Consider the following 18,299-nt stretch of genomic DNA (forward strand, 5'->3'; position numbering starts at 1 on the left):
TCTTTAACTAGCTTTTATGCTGGGCACAGAAGACCATTTACCAAAACAGCAACATGCTCTCTTTGTTCGACACAAGAAAAAAGTACGACTGACCGCAATTGATGGAGATATTGAGCTCAGGTAGAGATCACCCTCGCTGCAAGCATTAGCATTGTAATTTATGGAAACTACAATTGATAGTAACCCCTGCTATCCCGGCGAGAATTAACATGGCAAAGCTCTTCTCCAGCATACCTGCTCCTGGCCCCGTCCCACTGTCCTCCCAACACCCGCAAAAGATAAGAAATATTCTGGCCTCAATTACACAGGCAAAGAGGTTGATATGTCACAAAATCACTAGATATCGTATCCGCAATAATACTTTTGGGTTCTACCTGTCCACTCATCGCCTCTGGCTGGGCTTCAGGCCAGCAAGTGGACAGAGAATGACCCGTCTTCTTCATCTTAATAAATTCATTTCCTTAGTCACAGAAAAAGCGAAAGAGCCATTATGTTCACAGCAACAAAAAGTGTCTAAACACATATTTAATATCGCACAAGCCACTGGTCCAAGACTTCTCCATCAGAAAGGCAGCTCGATTAATTCTTCCTCCCTTCACACAATATTACGTGATACCCATGTCTGCACCAATTTATAACTAGTCATGGTATAGAAGCTAGCAAATTTGCATGCAATCAGAGTTTAACGAAAGACAATCCTGAATCTTAAACCAGGAAAATGTAGTGAAGATAAAATCTACGAAAACACACCAGCACCAATGCAAGATCACAATGTTATGTCACAGGCACAACTATAAAATCAAAGGATGGTGATAAAAATAGCATATGCTGTTGGCAGCAGGGGAAATATCAGAATATAATCAGGATTATAGCAAGGTAGCATCATTTTTGTCAATGGAATACTGTGCAGTAAGTTAAATCCTGAATGTTTCATGGACAATTTGGACATGAATGTGAGCGCTTCTCTCTCCTAGGATCCTTCTTGTTTCCATGGAATCATGTGTTGAGGTAACATGATTTCCAAGTGTTTGGTGCAACTATATGACTTTCCATATTTAGTCACGTTCTCGACTAGTTTTGAATGTGATTCGCCTTTTAATAGATAGAAAAAAACAAAAGGGATTATTTGTCCAACATGAAACTTTCACGACATGCATGAATATCAGTATTGCTATTTATTCTCAAAATTCTGTCATGCTTTGTGGTGAAGGATAAATTGCATATAAAGGCATAGAGACACAGCCGCAGAGCAAGCTGCAGTCAAAATGATTCTAGAAGTAGAGAGGATTGGATAATCAGAAAAGGTTATTACATACGTTGACTTGAATGGTGCACTTGTAGCTCCAATTTGAGTGGCAAATGCCACATCTTGAAAGGGACCCGCCATCTTTCCTCGAGGGAACCATCCAAGGTCTCCGCCTTTCTTTCCTGATGGACACTCTGAGTACTCGGAAGCCAACTGGAATATAAAAGGATAAAATATTACATAAATTCAATACCAGGAAAGCAATAGGCTATACAGGCAATAACCAAACTACCAAAGCAACACCCAAGATTCCTTTAGATATTTTGCATAACCAGAAGTTCAAGCCAAATTTATCCAATTTTCCGCTTGCAATTTATCATATCAGAAGAAAATTGATCCAGATTTAAAAAAAGTCTCTTTGCTATAGAAAGAAAGGAAATGTTGGAACATCCTCAACCGGGTAAAACAATGATTTCTGTCGATACTCGATGCATATTCAGAAACCAAAGTCTTGCAGAAATAGATCATAACTAGTGAGTTTACCTTTGCAAACTCAGCTGGAGGAACCTTGTCACCATTGCTTAGCCAACCATCCTGCAACTTCTGGTATGCCTCATTGATCTTGCCTTGCTTCTCACATAATATATGCCTCGCTGAAATAAACAATTAAAGGCAATTTAAGAATCTCAGAAACTGGAGGACTGATAGATCACGTGTAAGGGATATAATAATTGAATATGTGTCCCCTTGAACAAAGCCAAGCTCATGTTGACAAGTAAAACATAAAACAGGTACATAGTTTGATGCATAGTGTATAAGCATGCCATCCTGAGCACAAATTTCTAATCCAGGGAATCCAAAATTTATCTTCTACAATCAAGTTTCTGAACAACAGTCTTCAAACAATAACATTGAAAAAAAACAACTTTCTAATGGATTGTAAGAGATCAAATTTCACTTTTAAACCAGATAGAAAAATAAAATAAAAAACCCACTAGTAGAGCATTCAACAAACACCTTTGACATAAGTGCAAGTGCCGAGCCCATCTGAAGCCTTTCCAGATTTTCCTTTCCCCTTGGAAGCATTTTCATCACTCCCACCCCCTGCCTGCTTTCCCTTACCCTTTCCCTTCGCTCCAGCGTCTTTTGCCTTCGAGTCCTTTCCCATTTTAGCTTACAATCCTAAACCAATGATCGATCATGAGATACAGGACTCGTTACATAAAAATCAATAAACTAAAGAACGGTATCTAAAAGAAAAATCAACTAGCAGTAAATTAAAACCACAGTATTTAATAATAGACGTGCAAATTGACAACCCCCAAGTTCAAAAAAAAGAAAGAAGGAAAGAATTTAGCCAGTAATAATAAGACCCCGTGTGGAAATTATAAGCAACGAGTATCAAATCTTGCTGATCAATACACAGAATCTCACGCCATCATAACGGCAATACATCCGAAATTAGAAGACAATAATAAAAATTGAAAAACAAAAACCAAGACTTCTAAACTTTTGATTACAGTTATTAATACTCTATTAAAAGAACATGAACCCAACTGATTATTAGACGACTTCTACTACGCCTGACCTGAGTTCTGATTTCTGAGTTCTACCTTGGAATGGGGAGTAGGTAAGTTCGGGAAGGAAGTAACCACAAACTTGGAGATAATAATAAGTTTGTCCGCGTTGAATCAGTTGGTGAACCAGTCAGCCCAAAGTCAGTATAATAGAAGAGCCCAATTTTGTTAATGTAATTAAAGGGCCCGTGAGACTATTCACCGATCCATATTTTATTCTCTCCCGGTCTACAAGAAATGTTATAAATTAAATTCTCGCTTCTCGTCACGAGTCATTTATTTTTTAAAATAAAAAATTATATATATAAATTTTTTTAATATAATTTTGTAAGTGAAAATATTTTTTTAATATATGTAATTAAACAAATAAAAAATTATGTATGTTAATAAAAAAAACCATAAACAATAGCTAAAAATAAAAAAATAATTAAACATATAAAGGTAAAAAGATTAAAATCTACCTAATAACCCAGAAACAAAAAAATCTACCCTAGAGATTTGTTTTTTCATGAAATTTAAAGGTAAAAAGCATATAATACAAACTTTCTTCGTCAAATTAAACAATTTAAAACAAATAATGACTATTTTAACGTGATTACCTATAACAACATGGGGGTGTTTTACAACAAGAGCTAGTATTGTTCATGCATACACAAATCACTGTAAATAACTTTGTTATATTTTTATATATAATTTATTTTGGTCTTTTAAATTTTATTTTAAATAATTTTATTTTAATTTAAAACCAATTACTTTTGATTTTGTAGTCTAGTGAAATTAAAAGAAAAGGAACCGGAATAAAAAAAATATAAGACATGGATGGTGTGCCAAAAGTTTTGAAAAAGATATAATTTGGTCATTGAATTTTAAAAATAATATAAATTATACGATTTTAATGTCTCGAAATTTTTTCAAATTAATTGTGATATAAAAATTTATTTTTATTTTTTTAGTTTCTGATTGAAAAGAAAAGATAAAGAGAGATTGTCGGATTCTAATAATAAAAAATAAAAAAAATATTATGGAAATCAATTTACGAGAGATTGTTCTTTTCATTGCTATAATAAAAAATTAATTACAAGTGGAACTGACTTACAAAGAGATTGAACTTGTTACAGTCTATGTACGAAGATGTTTAAAAAAGAAAAGAAAAGAAAAATCTATAACATTGTATAGGAATAATTTCTGAGGACATGCAAACAGATTAGCTTTCTTGCCGAAAGCGAAAGGATACAGTGAAAGGGCCTAAGAAAAAAGAAGCTTGCACAATAGTCTGAAGTTACCTTTCTTGAGAAGGAAGAACAAAATATCTCTAAGAAAGAACAATGATAAAATTTATATTAAAGAACAAATGTGCAGGGGAAACATCATTCTCCGATGTAACTTTAACTTCTTATGCCTGAGAAGAGGTAGCGAAATGCAGGCAAAATTGTGATTTTTACAGATCAAAAACCAAGAACATAATACCCTGCTTTTTTTTTCGAGTGCTTTTGCTCCATGACCATTTTATGGCTCAAGTTCACCACGCGCACCTACACGGGCTAATGATCATATGGAAATTCACTTCTTGGCCGAAGTGACTAAAAACTTCCTCGTCTCTTGCGAAACAGGCTGTCAACATTTTATTTGTCCTTGCTTCTACAAACAGACACCACTCAATCTCCACCACTTCTCTCCTGCCATGGAAGTCACTCTATCATCAGCAGCTTCAGCTTCAACACTGAAAAACGCTAACGTCTTTGCAACTTCCATCACTCAAAAACTAAACACCTCGATCCTAACATGGCCTTCTTCTACAAATCCCAAAGTGCTACATCTTTATGTCCCAAAGAATCCTGTCCAAAGAATCAACACCCTTCTGTCTCTCACTCGTTGCTCCACAAAACCAGACACCAACACAAACAACGAAACTGACCAAACTTCTACCCCTGAATCCAATTCAAATCCAGAGCCCCAATACCCATCAACACCCATTTCTTCAAATGATTCGCTGCCCTCCAATTCTTTGCCATCACAGTCATTATCTAGGGGATTGGTGTTTGATTTGGGTCCCTCAAATTCATGGGACGGCAAAGAAATTGGGTCACCGGTGGTGAAAAGATTCTTGAGTGACGAGGAAGAGAGATGGTACATGTGGTACCATGGGAATTCTAGTCAAAACTCAGGCTCAGCAGATTCAATAGGACTAGCAGTTTCAAGCAATGGAATTCACTGGGAAAGAGGGGCAGGGCCCGTTAGCTCCAGCGGTGATGTGGGTTCGGTTATGAAGTGTGGTCAAGATTGGTGGGCATTTGATACAATGAGCATTAGGCCTGGTGAAGTGGTTGTAATGTCAAGTTCAAAAGTCAGAGCTTCAAGTGCTGTTTACTGGCTTTACTACTCTGGTTTTAGTTCTGAGAAGGTGGATTATACGGATGATGATTCCTTGGTGTTCAGTTTAGAAAACCCAGAAAGGTTTTGCCTTGATAATGTGAATAATGGGAATTTTGATAAGGGAAAGATCTTTAAGTCTCTGCCTGGTTTGGCAATGAGTCAGGATGGGAGGCATTGGGCTAGAATTGAAGGGGAACATCACAGTGGAGCTCTGTTTGATGTGGGGTCTGAGAGAGAGTGGGATTCTTTGTTTATTGCTGGTCCACGGGTTGTTTTTCATGGTAATAGTGATCTTAGGATGTATTATCACTCGTTTGATGTGGAAAGTGGGCAATTTGGTATTGGGATTGCAAGGTCAAGAGATGGGATTAATTGGATGAAGTTGGGGAAGATAATTGGAGGAGGAAAAATTAGTTCTTTTGATGAGTTTGGTGCAATAAATGCATGTGTTGTGAGGAACAAGCAAGATGGGAGGTATTTGATGGCTTATGAGGGTGTCGCTGCTGGTGGAAAGAGGAGTATTGGATTGGCAGTGTCTCCTGATGGATTAAGAGATTGGAGGAGATTTCAAGACGACGCAGTGCTGGAGTCATCGGTGAAAGATGGATGGGATAACAAGGGAGTTGGATCTCCCTGTTTGGTTCAAATGGACGGGGAAGTTGATGAATGGAGGTTGTATTACAGAGGAGTTGGCAGTGAGGGAAGGACTGGAATTGGAATGGCAATTTCTCAAGGAAATGATGTTAGTAGTTTTAGACGATGGACAGGATTCCATTTATAAGATAATGTGAACTAGGTGATTTCGTTTTCTTTTGTTTACTTGTTATCATCATCTAGATCCATTGTAGTTTGCTCATGTGCACGAAGCTATTATAATCTGAGTTTTAAGTATATTAATTTGTTTTTCTCACCATTCCTACAAGCATGATAATCTGCGGTTATTCGAAACACAGGTTTAGATGTTCCGAGTATATATTCAGGGTGTGTATTTAGGGTGTTTTTAAGATTTTGACAGTGATGATAGTTTAATGTGTTTTTTAATTTGAAATATATTAAAATATAATTTTTTTATTTTTTAAAAATTATTTTTGATATTAGTATATCTAAAAATATATAAAAAATTATTTTAAATAAAAAATAAAAAATAATTTAAAATTTTTAAAAAAGATATTAAAATGTTTTTAAAAAACCCACAAAAAACTAGCACTAGAAAACTCAAAGAAAGCACTAGAAAACACAAAGAAAGAGATCGAGGAACCATCTACGTGGTAACTCAGTGATAAAAACTTGAGATTAAAAGGTTTATTTTCTCTGTGGTTTTATGTTCGAACCCTTTAGTTGTTTATATGATGTCTACTAGAGGTTTATATAGTCATTAATTTTAGAACCTGTAAAATTAATTGAATTACATGTAAATTGATCCTAAAAATTACATTAATAAAATAAAAAAAAAACTAGGACAGATAGTACATAAAAGGCGTGCAAACATTGAATGGCGGCAGTAAGATTAGATGGGATAGCATATGCAGACATTATTGCGATGATCAATAATAGCGCAACGGGAAAATGTTATTGCCCTCGAGACACCATGTCTGTTAATATAGTGTCCACCGAGTGGCTTCTACGTCCAGGGAGAGATCCTTTAGTTAATTCAATGGTGGCAACAAATGGCTCGTCATCTGTGTTTAGGCAAATCCCATTCCCTTTATCCGGTGGTTTTTCTTTTTGTTTCTGCACTTTTATTTCACTCATGTCTTCCCTTTTTGTTGCTCTGTTTTCGGTTGTTGTTTTTTCTCAGCCTCTGTTTTGTGTTCCCTTCTCCATGTAGATTCCCACTTAATCACTGTTTTAATTGATCTCGGCTTATGAAAAAAAATAAAAATAAAATTACAGATAGATGCTTGACTCGCGTGGAAAAATAATAATCACAATATTACGACGCGTGTAGATAAAGAAGACAACCTTGGTTCGTGAATTAATGACTTGCTCCGTGCAATTCTCAGACGGTCTGTGTAATGTCACTTGGGTTGCCTCATATCAGTCATCTGCCTGAGATACTCGAGGGGTACTGCTCTCTGCCTGAAATAGCGAGACACTGTGCATGATAATAGACCAAGTGATGCGACACCTCCATTCATTAATGCCTTTTCAAAACACCGACCAGGATTCTTTTTTCGCATGGCTGACAAGATGGAATTAGGTAAAGACAACAAAATGCAATCTTTATTTGGAAGGCATGAGAAATTGGGGGAGATGATCACTTTTTTTTTTATTTTTTTAAAAAAGAAGAAGTTTCGGGGTTCGGGTGTCTAGGATCAATTCATGTATTTTTCTTGTTTAGAGTTAATTATAAATATTTAAAAACATTACCATGTGAAATAATAATTATCTAACGTATTAAATTAATATCATTGATTTTTATTTGAATAATGTTTATTTTTTAAAATTTTTTAGCATAATTTAAATATAAATGAAGTCTAATAAACACATTCCGCTAATACTTAATGTGTGCCCTAAGGCTTAATAAGCCTATTTTTTGTGCAAATCAAGAAACTCATTTCCCTATATTATGATAATTGGGTTAATTGAATAATAGAAAAAAACCATAATTGATTAATCAACGTAGATTTTATAATATTAAAGTTGTAACTAATAGTATTTTATAAATTATAGTTTGAGTCATCAATTAATATGCCATGTTATCGGTCCATGTTAGCAAATTCTAAAAATCATCAATTATGTCAAACTTTTTATTTAGAACAACTACTAACATGAAAAATTAAATGGAGACGAATACTTCTTAAAGCCAAATTACTGAGCATTATAAAATTTGTCTACGTGGCACAAGAACATTTGCATTTGTGCCATGTCTCAAGCTTAAAGACCAAGTCCTTTGCATAATCTAAATAATTAATATAGCAATGTTACATAAGAATGATATAAAATTATTATTGATATTTCATTTAATAATTTAAATTTTTAAGTTAACGTAATTTCTTTATGATTTTAAGCATTAATAACATTATTCTTGATAGTTCATGTAATAATTTAAAATTTTAAGTTAACATAATTTTTAATATAATTTTAAGCATTAAAAACCGAACAATTTGGTTATAAGTTCCAATCTTAACACCTGATTCTCTCTAATTAAATTATATAAAACTAAAATAGTGATGGACATGTTAATTAAATAGCCAATATAAATGTTATTGGCCATTTTCTAATCAACCAGACAAAGAAATCAAGGAATCAAATAATGAAAACAATTAGAAAAATATTTTCATAATCTAATCAAATGAAAAAAAATCAAGAATTCTATATAATTTATTTTAATTATGTTTGCTTAGTTGTATTACTTTATAAACTCTCATTGAGTTGATTGTTATTGAATCTCTTAGTTTAATTTGGATTCCATCTAAAAAACTTAAGTTGTATGGTAGGTGATCTATTTTCAATTTTATATATTACTCTATAGTATTTTTATTTATTTTATGCATGATTGGTGGTTTTAACACTCCCTTCATTTACAACCTATATTTTTTTTTTGAGGTTAGTCAAGTGGACTCGAGGATCATTGAGTTATAGTGACTTTAATACCATATTAAATTTTATAGTTAAGTTTACATTCTGTCTAAAAAGATTCGAGTCTTATAATAGGTGATTCATCATCAACTTTACACATTATTTTTTTATTTTTTCATTCATTACACTTATAATTGGTAGTTTTATCTATTATAATTCATGATCAATTACTAATAATTTCATTTTTTTAGAACCATGTAGATTTTAAATTTAAAAGCCTTTTCACTGGAAGAAATGGATAAGAGAACAACATAAAACTATTTCTAATAACTACAATATAAAATGATGTTGTTTTAGTCGACATAGAAACAAAAAAAAACAGAGATGTCAGACGACTTGTCGCATGCCTATTATTCATCATCTTCAACCTTTTATAACCAAAAAACTGCTCAGGTGGCTACTTTTTCAGAGCATTTAATACCTCGTCTCTTCAACAAACCGGGCAAACAATACACCACTATAACGACTTGACATTGTACTACACCCCGACGTAAATCTTGATCGTTGGTTGCCCCTACAGCCATCGTTACGTCACCCCAAATAGGCTAACCCAATCAGCGTTTAGCAGCCAAATTTTTGCAGCTTGTGATGATGATTTTAAGCCAACGACTAGGATCATTCCTGATTGAATCTGGAGCCAAAATTGATCCCTAATAAAGACAAGATGTCCCCTTTTCAGCCCTATAAATAAGAGTGGATCTCGAGCATTGAGGAGCAAGAAATAAGAGTGCAAAGTGAGGAAAAAACCAACCTTTTTTAGCATTTTCAACATTGTTCTTCCTTTCTACCGCCACTTCAACCATCTCCTTCGCTGTGAATCCCAACAGCTTCAACCTCTACACTGTGACTGCAGCGGCCCAACACCTTCTAAAGTTCCTTTTCTTATCGGTAATAGGAGCAATCTTGTTGACACTAACTTCTTCAATTCTTTTTAGACACGTTAGCCTCCATCATTCTCATGCCGAACCTTCTATCCATGGTAGTTACACCCCCTCCACGCTAGGTAACCTTCTTTTCGCTTCCCCTCACTCCCCTCTAATAACCCAATTTTGAATTCTCCAAAATTTTCTTAAATGTTACTTTATTTATATTTTTATTCATAAAATCCAAAAAATAAGGAAAAAGTTGTAAATTCAAAAATACATTTTTCTCGAGTCAACCGCTTTTTTCCATGAAAACCGAGCCCATCAGGTCAATACGAGTCAAACCATGTCGACCGGGGTAAAAAATAAGTTTCAGGTCATTTTCGAGTCAAAACCATCACTTTCGGTCGAAACCGAGCCCATCAGGTCAATACGAGTCAAATCACGTCGACCAAGGTAAAAAATAAATTTAAGTCCATTTAGGGTCAAAACCATCATTTTTGGTCAAAACCGAGTCCACTGGGTCAAACCATGTTGACTAGGTCAAAATTGAGTTGTGAAGCCATTTCAGGTCAAAATTGTTTTTTTCAGTCAAAAACCCGGTCGATTGGGTAATACTGGTTAAAAAATATTTTTTTGGTGTTTGTAATTTTTTTTTCGATAATCAAAATTGATTTTTAACGGCTGAAACGAGATTTTTCTAATATTGATTTGAGTTTTTTAGTTTTACCCATATAAATATTTATTATTATATATAATAAAACAAAATCAATAATGCAGAAGTTTTTATTGCAATAGTTGGTGCAACTGGGATTGTGAAATTTTTTCTTCAATACAGTATTTCCTGGTTATATATTCTCATGTACCCTCAACGTTACCTATAAAAGCAATGAAAATTTGAGAAAAGGAAAAGGAGGAGAAAAAAAAGAGATTCTGATATTACTAATGATGTTTTTTTTTTCAGTTTTTCTTCATGCGAGTAAAATATTGATTTAAAAAAAAACAATTTGAAAAATACAAAAAATTAATATCCTAACCGTTAGATCTAATAGTCTTTAGTTCTGGATCCTTGATTTGATAGGATCTAATAGGGCTCACCACACTGAATTAAAACCCGAATCCATCTTAGCCCTTAAAATAATCTGCTCTTCGATCCTGTCGTGCTAGATAACCCGGTGTACCAAGCTATTGGTACATCTCACCACACTGTAACAACAATCGGTTCTTCAAGACCATCCGATCAACTTTTAGATTAAGCCAACCTCAATCGAAGGATTAGCTCATCAATAATCCAGTGGTTCACAACATTTTGATGCACCGATTTACCATGCTAACGACCGCACTCTAGCATATCTCAGAGATTCTCTCTCTTCTCCTGTCGGCGTTTCTCTCTCTCTCTCATCAGATCTCCCACCTCTGGCCACTTAAAGACTTCGGACTACCACAGAAAGGTTACTTGCCTCCTTTCAAGTAAAACACAGGCAGTTTTCAACATCTTCACCGCCGAATCCGGCAGGAAGAAGGTCGCGACTTCTTCGGCCACCAAAAGTTTCAAACCGTCGATTCTCTCTCCTTAGCCATCAACGGCCATCGAAATCACCGTCATCAAAATCCTCTCTACCAGATCTACCATAATCTACCCTTGTTGGTCCGGAATCAAGCTGAAGAATTACACCCCTCCAACAGTGGCCGCGCGTGAGCTACACGCACCATCAAGGGAATTTTTGTAATTTTCTAAGAAGTTCAAGGGTATTTCAGTTTTTTGCTTATACAGTGGAACTCAGGTAATTTTGGGGATTTCTAGTAGTATTTTATTTATTTTTTATACAAGTATTTGTAAAATTTTCTTTGTATTTTGTAAATACCCAAAAGAAATATAAAAAAGAATAATGACGCGGGTCTAACACCCATTTTATCTCGTCATTGTGAGCGGGTCCAAAGCTTAATTTTCAAGTATGGGTTATGCTTATTTTTTAGCTATACCCACATAATCTTCCTTTTTAGGAACCAAAATTGTTTGTCGACACGTCTTTTTTTTACAACAAAAAGACCGATGTCAAAAGTTTAAAAATAAAATATGAATTATGTCCATTGTTTCTCTTTGTAACTCAGACGTAGCTCTTCTTTTTAGGGTTAAAAGTCAACATTTTAGACAAGTCTTCTATTTTTAGGGATTGATGTCATTTTTTAACGTGTCTCCTATTTTAGGGACCGACATTAACCATCTTTAAAAACATATTGCAAATAAGCCCAAAATATTATAGCATTTGAATAATAATAATAATAATAATAATAAAAAAAAAACATAAGTAAGGGTAACCTTTATCTTGAAATGATGTTTTAAGGGCGGTGTCTATCTTCCCTTAATCATAATTAACCCAGTACCTGAATCTCTAAGACCAGTGTCTAATTTGGAATTTCTAGTTTATTACTAAATGGCAACTCCAATAAAATCTTCATTTCCCCCAATTAATCTTTTTGTTAAAAATAAAAATAGTGGAGTCGCCGTGCAACATCGTGTATCGACACCCCCTCTAAATCTCTTACTGCTTCTACCATTTGCATGCAAAACATGAATTCATGTTCCGCAGCAGAATAATTCACATGGTCACTAAGTGGGGTAAGTGACCATGTGACGTGGGTGGGCCCATTTCAGCTCACCCCACACAGCTTGGTCGGGTTCAACCTATTTTTTTTAAAAAGAAAAAGGTTGTTGGACCTTCAGTTGGACCAACCCAATCTGATCAGGTCGGGTTTGGGCCTGAGCAGCCTATACAACAACAACAACAATAATAAAAATTTTAAAATTTTTCAAATACCATTTTTATAATTGTCGCCTGTGTGCGACGTTGCAGCGATCGTCCTCCCCACTCAATGTGCGGTGTGTATTTGGAAAATATAGGAAGACAAGGAATTCTTGTCTTTTATTAGTGGAAAAATGGAATGGAGTTGCCACCTAATATTATGGTAACTAGGAACCCTAACTGGTCTCAGAGATCGGGTACGTAGACTGGTTGCGTAACCCCAAATAGGCCCTACCTAAGATAAGCTGCATTGTTTTATTTGTCTGGTCAAAATCTAAGGTTTGGTCGTGTTTTTTAATTGTTGGTCTTGTCTATCTAAAATTCAAGAAAAGCCCTCCTCAATAAGGAGGTTCTTATCTTATGGGGCAAAGCCTAACCATTTTAATGTCTATAAAAGAAAACTACCTTTTTAATATTGGGAGTACGTTTTACGTATAAATTCATAATCTCTGATATTAAGAAAACAAAATAATTTTTTTGGAATTTTTGAAATATTGGCCAAGTTCTCGTGACTTTAATAAATTGGTTATTAAAGCCAAAATGCATGCTAAAACATTTTTTTTTGAAGTTTTCTTTGTTGTATGAAAATACAATATGAGTTTTTTTTTTATTCTTAGAGACTTGGCCGTATGCATGAAAACAAAAACATGTTTTTTTTTTTAATGTTTTGACAAAAACCGGGTATTTTAATACCGGATGTATATTTTTACAATGTAAAAATACAAATCAATATTAAGCAAAATTAGTAGAAAAATACGCAGAAGAGTTACAAATTTTGGAAAATATTTTTTTGAATTTTTTTTGGACCGGGATGGACTCGGCCCACTCATTTTGGACTGGCCCGGACTTGTCCGGCCCAGTGAATAGTGGAGCACTCTCCACTTCACATGCTACGTGAACAGTGGAGACAGTGCAGCGAGGAAGAAGAAGAAGGAAGAGGGGCGGACCTGCGGTGGCTTCGAGACTGTGCTGCTGGCGGTGGCTGACCGGAGAACGGCTCGGACGGTGGTCGGCCTTTCTTCTTCTTCTCTATGTTTTTTTTATTTTGCTTTGTTCTTCTCTGTTACTGTTTTTTCAGTGTTTCTTCTTCTCCCCGCTTCTGTCTGCTGCTTCTCCTTTCTTCTTCTATTTCTAATGGTGGCGCTGCTGGTATCAGAGGAGTTGTTGTCGCGGCTCAGTGGTTGTGGCAACCAGTGCTGCTGTTTTTCTTCTTTTTCACGGTGCTGCAGCAGGGAAGGAAAATGATGGGAGGCTGACGGTGGCGCTGGTGGCGGTTGCTGACCCGTGGAGTTGTTGTGAGGGGCGACGGGGAGGAAGAAACAGCGGTGGTGCCCAGGGGGTGAGGTCGGTTCTTCTTCTTCTCTGTGCAGAGACCGCAGTCTCTATTTTCTATTCCTTTCTCCCTTCTCTCGTTTTTTTTTCTTTGCCTGTCTTTGGTATTCTTCTTTTGATCTTTTTCTTGTTTCGGTTTGCTTGCCTCTGCTCTACTAATGAAGAAATCGATGGTGGTGTAATGGCTTCCCCCTCTCCTCTATTCCTTCTCCCCCCGTTTTTGCAGCTTGCTTCCCTCTTCTCTCCAAAAAATTTCTCCTCCCTCTTCTTGTCTTTCTCTCTGCCAAAAAATCACCCCTCCTCGGTTTCCTTTTTCCTTTTCCTCTCCCCATTTGTCTTTTCCCTTCTCTGTATTTATAGCCACAGGAAGAGAGGGGCACCTTACCACTGCCATGACGCAGGGTAAGGTGGCTACACTGCCCATGTCTTGGCACAGGGTAGGGTGGCCGATCATGGCTTGCATTAATGGTGGCAGGGTATGGGATGTGGCTTGTGTTTTTTGGGCAAGTGAGGATAGCAAGACAGATAGGGAGCATAACGGGAAAAGATTTTCAAAAATCTTGTTCTCCCCTGTCTCTGCATTTTGCAGGGGAGAAGAAACAGCATAGTGCCGTTCAAAATGGCATTGTGCAGTTTTTTTTATTAATTTTTTTTAGAAAATTAAAATGAATTTGGGAGTGACCTAAAAATGGGTTACGACAATAATTTTTTGTGGGACCGTCGCGTGGGTTTTCCAATAATTTTATCTAATATCAGGTTGTAGACTTACATTATAAGATACAAATCCAGTATAAAAAATATGATTTTTCTCTAAAACTAAAAAAAATAATCCAAACATAAACTTTATTCTTAAAAAAATAATCCAAACATAAACTTTCTAAATCATATTTTTATCTTGTTTTAAGAAATGTAGAAATGGATATCGTAATCGGTTTTATTATTATCAATTAGGGTTTGATCAAGATACCAAAAAACCTGTAATAATTAATTTGTTATTCAGAACGTTAGGAGTTAGCTATATCTAGGAAATAAATGCAATGATAAATCTAAGTCTAAGAATGGTTAGAATTTAATCCAATAAGATAGAAACTCTCTCATAAAAGAAGATCTGTCTTGAACCTTAGATGTGAACAATGGATAAAAATATGACTTAGAAAAACAATCAGTCAACAATGCAGCTTACCTTAGGTGGGGTGTACTAGGGGTGATGCGTTTTCCCCTTACACAACTAGTTCCTTTACCCAAATCTCTAGCAGACCATTAGGTTTTTTAGTGACCATAATAATGGGTGTCAACTCTTGAACCCTATAATAATAACTTTATGATTAAACTTAAAACTTTTCATTTCAATTCCAGGAGGCAGCTCTGTCATTCGATGTCGTGCACGTCACGACATATATATAGGAAAGACAAAAACTAGCTATTGCATCTAGAGAGCAATTTAATCTGAACCAAATGGATATTGACCTGACCTGACTTAAATGGACGAGTATTTTTTTAAGATAATTACATTACTTGAATAATAATGGATACAATATGAATATTGTCAAACTCGACATAAAACCCATCCACACGTTACCTAAAATATATATTTATATTATATAAATACATTTGTCTATTATATAGATATATTTGTAGAACATTTATATTTTTTTAATATAGTATGATATATACATATTTTAATATCAACATAAAACATGTACACACACATACGTACATGCATACTTCAAATACAAATACTAACTATTTTATTTTTTATTGAATAATAATCAAATAATAAATACTAGAATATCAATAAATAATTTATAAATATCTAATTTTTTTAATAAATAGAATATAAAACCTATTATAATCCCTAATTTCATCTTCCGATCTGCGAGGAAAGAGCTAAAAGTTGGGGTAGCATTGTTTAAATAAAGGATGATGCGACCTATATATATATATATCAGCGAAATAGTCAGCTAGGCAACCTTTACACGAAATCCTAGCCTCAAAAACTATGCAATATTTTATGACAAAATTTGGAACCCACGAAGAAATTGGCGAAAGAGATCCTTGATCGAGTAATATATGACCACAATTTAGTTTCAATCCCTAGCAGCTAGCATTCAAATTAATTACAGACAGAACATCTAAAGAACCTTTATTTATAAAGATCTAATGTTACACTTGATGCAATGAAATTAACCATTACGAGTCCCTCAGTCAAACCCTACAATTAGCCTTTTTTTCCTCTCCTTTCTTTATAGTACTAGAACTATAGAAGTAGCTATAGTGTAGATGATCAAAATACAGATGACCCAGTTGGAGAAGCATCCACCAGATTGAGTAAGCTATTCCAATAATTATCTTCAAGACTACCAGCATAGCAATCATTAATATTCTCTCCAGAACAGGTCGGGTTGGGGTCCAGAGAATTACACACTAAAATTTCCGGAAATCCATCAATGATATTCCCCATAGGTGCGTTTTCACTCGCTGAAGAGTCAACAAACCACGCATTATGATCGCCGGCATACGGGCTTATATCATGAATTGCCATTGAACTGTCCAAATTTCGTTTCACTTGTGCTGGATCTTTCAGTTTCTCAAAGCACTCCAACTGGTTTCCCCTATCAAATTCACTGGCCGTAGTCCCTCTGTTGCATGTAGCATTATTTGTGGCAAAAGCTAGTGTGGTGGTTGGATTTTTCTGAACTCCAATGAGTGGGATGGCTAATGCATTTTCTGAGAAATTCAATGTGGATGTTGGAGACTCGAGAGAGTCAGTGCTGCCTACCGAGAACATGCTGAAGACGACCCCTTGCCATGCTTTGAGTACATCAAGACACCGTGGTCTTTCTGTTGGAGGTGCACTACCTTTGTTGGAGACTTGAGCTGAAACTGCAGAGCCTAGCATGTTTTTGGGAGGATTAGGTACACTTAACTTTGACTCACGGACCAATCTGGCTTCTGCCTCTAGTCGAGCACTCTCCCATTGAGCCATGTGGCTTAAACTGGCAGCACCCTTGGAATGGCCACCTCCTGAGCCGAAAGAATCAGCTTTTGGCTTGTGTGTCACAGGATCAATGCCCATTTTGTCTAATCTTTTCTTAAGATGTGTGTTCCAGTAATTCTTGATCTCGTTATCGGTTCTTTTCGGCAAGTGAGTAGCAATGGCTGACCACCTGTATAAAACAAGACGGTCATCTTTACGTACAAAGCATCATGCATGTGTCACTGTCTAAAGCAATCCGAGCATTGATTGCAACACCTAGAGTTTATACTTGGTACGTAGTGATGTCTATGATAGCACCAATATCAATAACTGACTGAGAGCTTAACTTTATATCAAGTCCCAGGATATCATGTTTAAAAGTGTTTTTGTGAATTTTTTTAAAATATTTTTTTAAAAAATATATTAAAATAATTTAAAAACATAAAAAAAATATTAATTTGAAATAAAAAAATAAAAAGATTTCAATATTTTTTAAAAATATTTTTAAAATATAAAAACAAACTTGCATAATAGCTTTCCAAAGACAGACACAAAATCCGAAGACCAAAGATCATCGAAGGAATAATAATACCAAATTAAGTGGAAACCATGAGACCACACATGATGAGAGTGTGACGACCGTCAATTTCAAGATCCTATATATCACCGCGAGGAACTACCATCTCACCTGTTTCCAAGAAGAGCATGAAGCTGAATGATTGATTGTTCTTCCTGCAAATTAAACTTTCCTCTCTTGATATCTGGCCGAAGGTAGTTGGTCCACCTGAGTCTACAGCTCTTCCCGCATCTTCGAAGTCCTATATATATATATATATAGACACACCAAAAAACAAAAGGAAGGGATAGCAATCAAGCTATCGTTTAATAAAGACTAGGGCACCAAGTGAATAAATAATTGGGAGTAAATAAAGGGTCTGTTAATGTAAATCACCAGCTTTGGCAGGCAAGGCTCGCCAGCTTCCATGCCCATGCTCTTCGATGTAAGCCAAAAGCTTCTGGTCTTCTTCAGGAGTCCATGGCCCTTTCTTCAGTCCCACCTTCTCAAAGCATTGAGACTTAACCATATCTCAGACCAACCGAGAGAGAAAGAGAGAGATGAACTATAACGTGGAAAGTAAGGAGAAATATCAGGGGAAGACAAGTGAATTAGAAAAACACATTCAGAATATATAGGCGCGCTGGTAATATAATAAATATTATCGATATGGATCCGTACAAATCCACCTTGAACCTACTAGCGATGTAACCAGGTATTTTAACCTAATTCTCAAATTATTTTTCTTTCATACCCAGGTTTAACCAAGCACCTCAAATGTGAAAAACGAACTGAAAATGTGAGCAGCTTTAGTGAGACAAATATTTAATTATCAACAGACAGCAGATATTTCTTTGCCTTGTCAGCCAGCCACGCATGCGGTCACTCTATCTCCACATGACCGACCGATTTTTCTAAGGCCATTCATTGGGCAGTTGATAGTATTATAACTCCCAAAGCTATTCTTTATCAACCATAAATGATTTCTT

General features: G+C 35.5%; 3 protein-coding genes across 4 annotated transcripts; 1 reads left to right on the forward strand and 2 right to left on the reverse strand.

Moving 5' to 3' along the window:
- Positions 1 to 279: 279 nt before the first annotated feature.
- LOC133704209 (uncharacterized) lies at positions 280 to 2,960 on the reverse strand. 2 transcript variants are annotated; one of them, XM_062128990.1, is made up of 5 exons: positions 2,835 to 2,960; positions 2,264 to 2,428; positions 1,790 to 1,899; positions 1,317 to 1,459; positions 280 to 622 (listed from the first exon to the last, which is right to left on the reverse strand). In XM_062128990.1, the coding sequence occupies exons 2-5, from the start codon at positions 2,412 to 2,414 to the stop codon at positions 580 to 582; spliced, it is 447 nt and encodes a 148-aa protein (XP_061984974.1). In that variant the 5' UTR covers positions 2,415 to 2,428; positions 2,835 to 2,960; the 3' UTR covers positions 280 to 579. The 2 variants fall into 2 exon arrangements, with proteins under 2 accessions (XP_061984974.1, XP_061984973.1); XM_062128989.1 differs by having other exon boundaries at positions 2,804 to 2,942.
- A 1,257-nt stretch (positions 2,961 to 4,217) lies between these two features.
- LOC133706078 (uncharacterized) lies at positions 4,218 to 6,087 on the forward strand. Its single transcript, XM_062131603.1, has one exon. It carries the CDS (start codon positions 4,376 to 4,378, stop codon positions 5,975 to 5,977), a length of 1,602 nt encoding a protein of 533 aa, XP_061987587.1. The 5' UTR covers positions 4,218 to 4,375; the 3' UTR covers positions 5,978 to 6,087.
- A 9,807-nt stretch (positions 6,088 to 15,894) lies between these two features.
- LOC133704248 (transcription factor MYB106-like) lies at positions 15,895 to 17,870 on the reverse strand. Its single transcript, XM_062129025.1, has 3 exons — positions 17,707 to 17,870; positions 17,443 to 17,572; positions 15,895 to 16,944 (listed from the first exon to the last, which is right to left on the reverse strand). The coding sequence occupies exons 1-3, from the start codon at positions 17,837 to 17,839 to the stop codon at positions 16,062 to 16,064; spliced, it is 1,146 nt and encodes a 381-aa protein (XP_061985009.1). The 5' UTR covers positions 17,840 to 17,870; the 3' UTR covers positions 15,895 to 16,061.
- Positions 17,871 to 18,299: the final 429 nt, after the last annotated feature.

Source organism: Populus nigra, chromosome 10, assembly GCF_951802175.1.
Source record: "Populus nigra chromosome 10, ddPopNigr1.1, whole genome shotgun sequence".
Taxonomy (NCBI): domain Eukaryota; kingdom Viridiplantae; phylum Streptophyta; class Magnoliopsida; order Malpighiales; family Salicaceae; genus Populus; species Populus nigra.

What these genes read in the sequence shown, in the direction of transcription:
- LOC133704209 (XM_062128990.1), bottom strand. Translation starts at nt 2,414, where the DNA reads ATGGGAAAGGACTCGAAGGCAAAAGACGCTGGAGCGAAGGGAAAGGGT. An exon ending in CTCCAGCTGAGTTTGCAAAG is followed by an intron (nt 1,460 to 1,789) that starts GTAAACTCACTA and finishes TTTATATTCCAG; the next exon opens with TTGGCTTCCGAGTACTCAGA. An exon ending in AGTGCACCATTCAAGTCAAC is followed by an intron (nt 623 to 1,316) that starts GTATGTAATAAC and finishes AAATTGGTGCAG; the next exon opens with ACATGGGTATCACGTAATAT.
- LOC133706078 (XM_062131603.1), top strand. Translation starts at nt 4,376, where the DNA reads ATGGAAATTCACTTCTTGGCCGAAGTGACTAAAAACTTCCTCGTCTCT.
- LOC133704248 (XM_062129025.1), bottom strand. Translation starts at nt 17,839, where the DNA reads ATGGTTAAGTCTCAATGCTTTGAGAAGGTGGGACTGAAGAAAGGGCCA. An exon ending in AGCCTTGCCTGCCAAAGCTG is followed by an intron (nt 17,573 to 17,706) that starts GTGATTTACATT and finishes ATATATATATAG; the next exon opens with GACTTCGAAGATGCGGGAAG. An exon ending in CATGCTCTTCTTGGAAACAG is followed by an intron (nt 16,945 to 17,442) that starts GTGAGATGGTAG and finishes TGTTTTATACAG; the next exon opens with GTGGTCAGCCATTGCTACTC.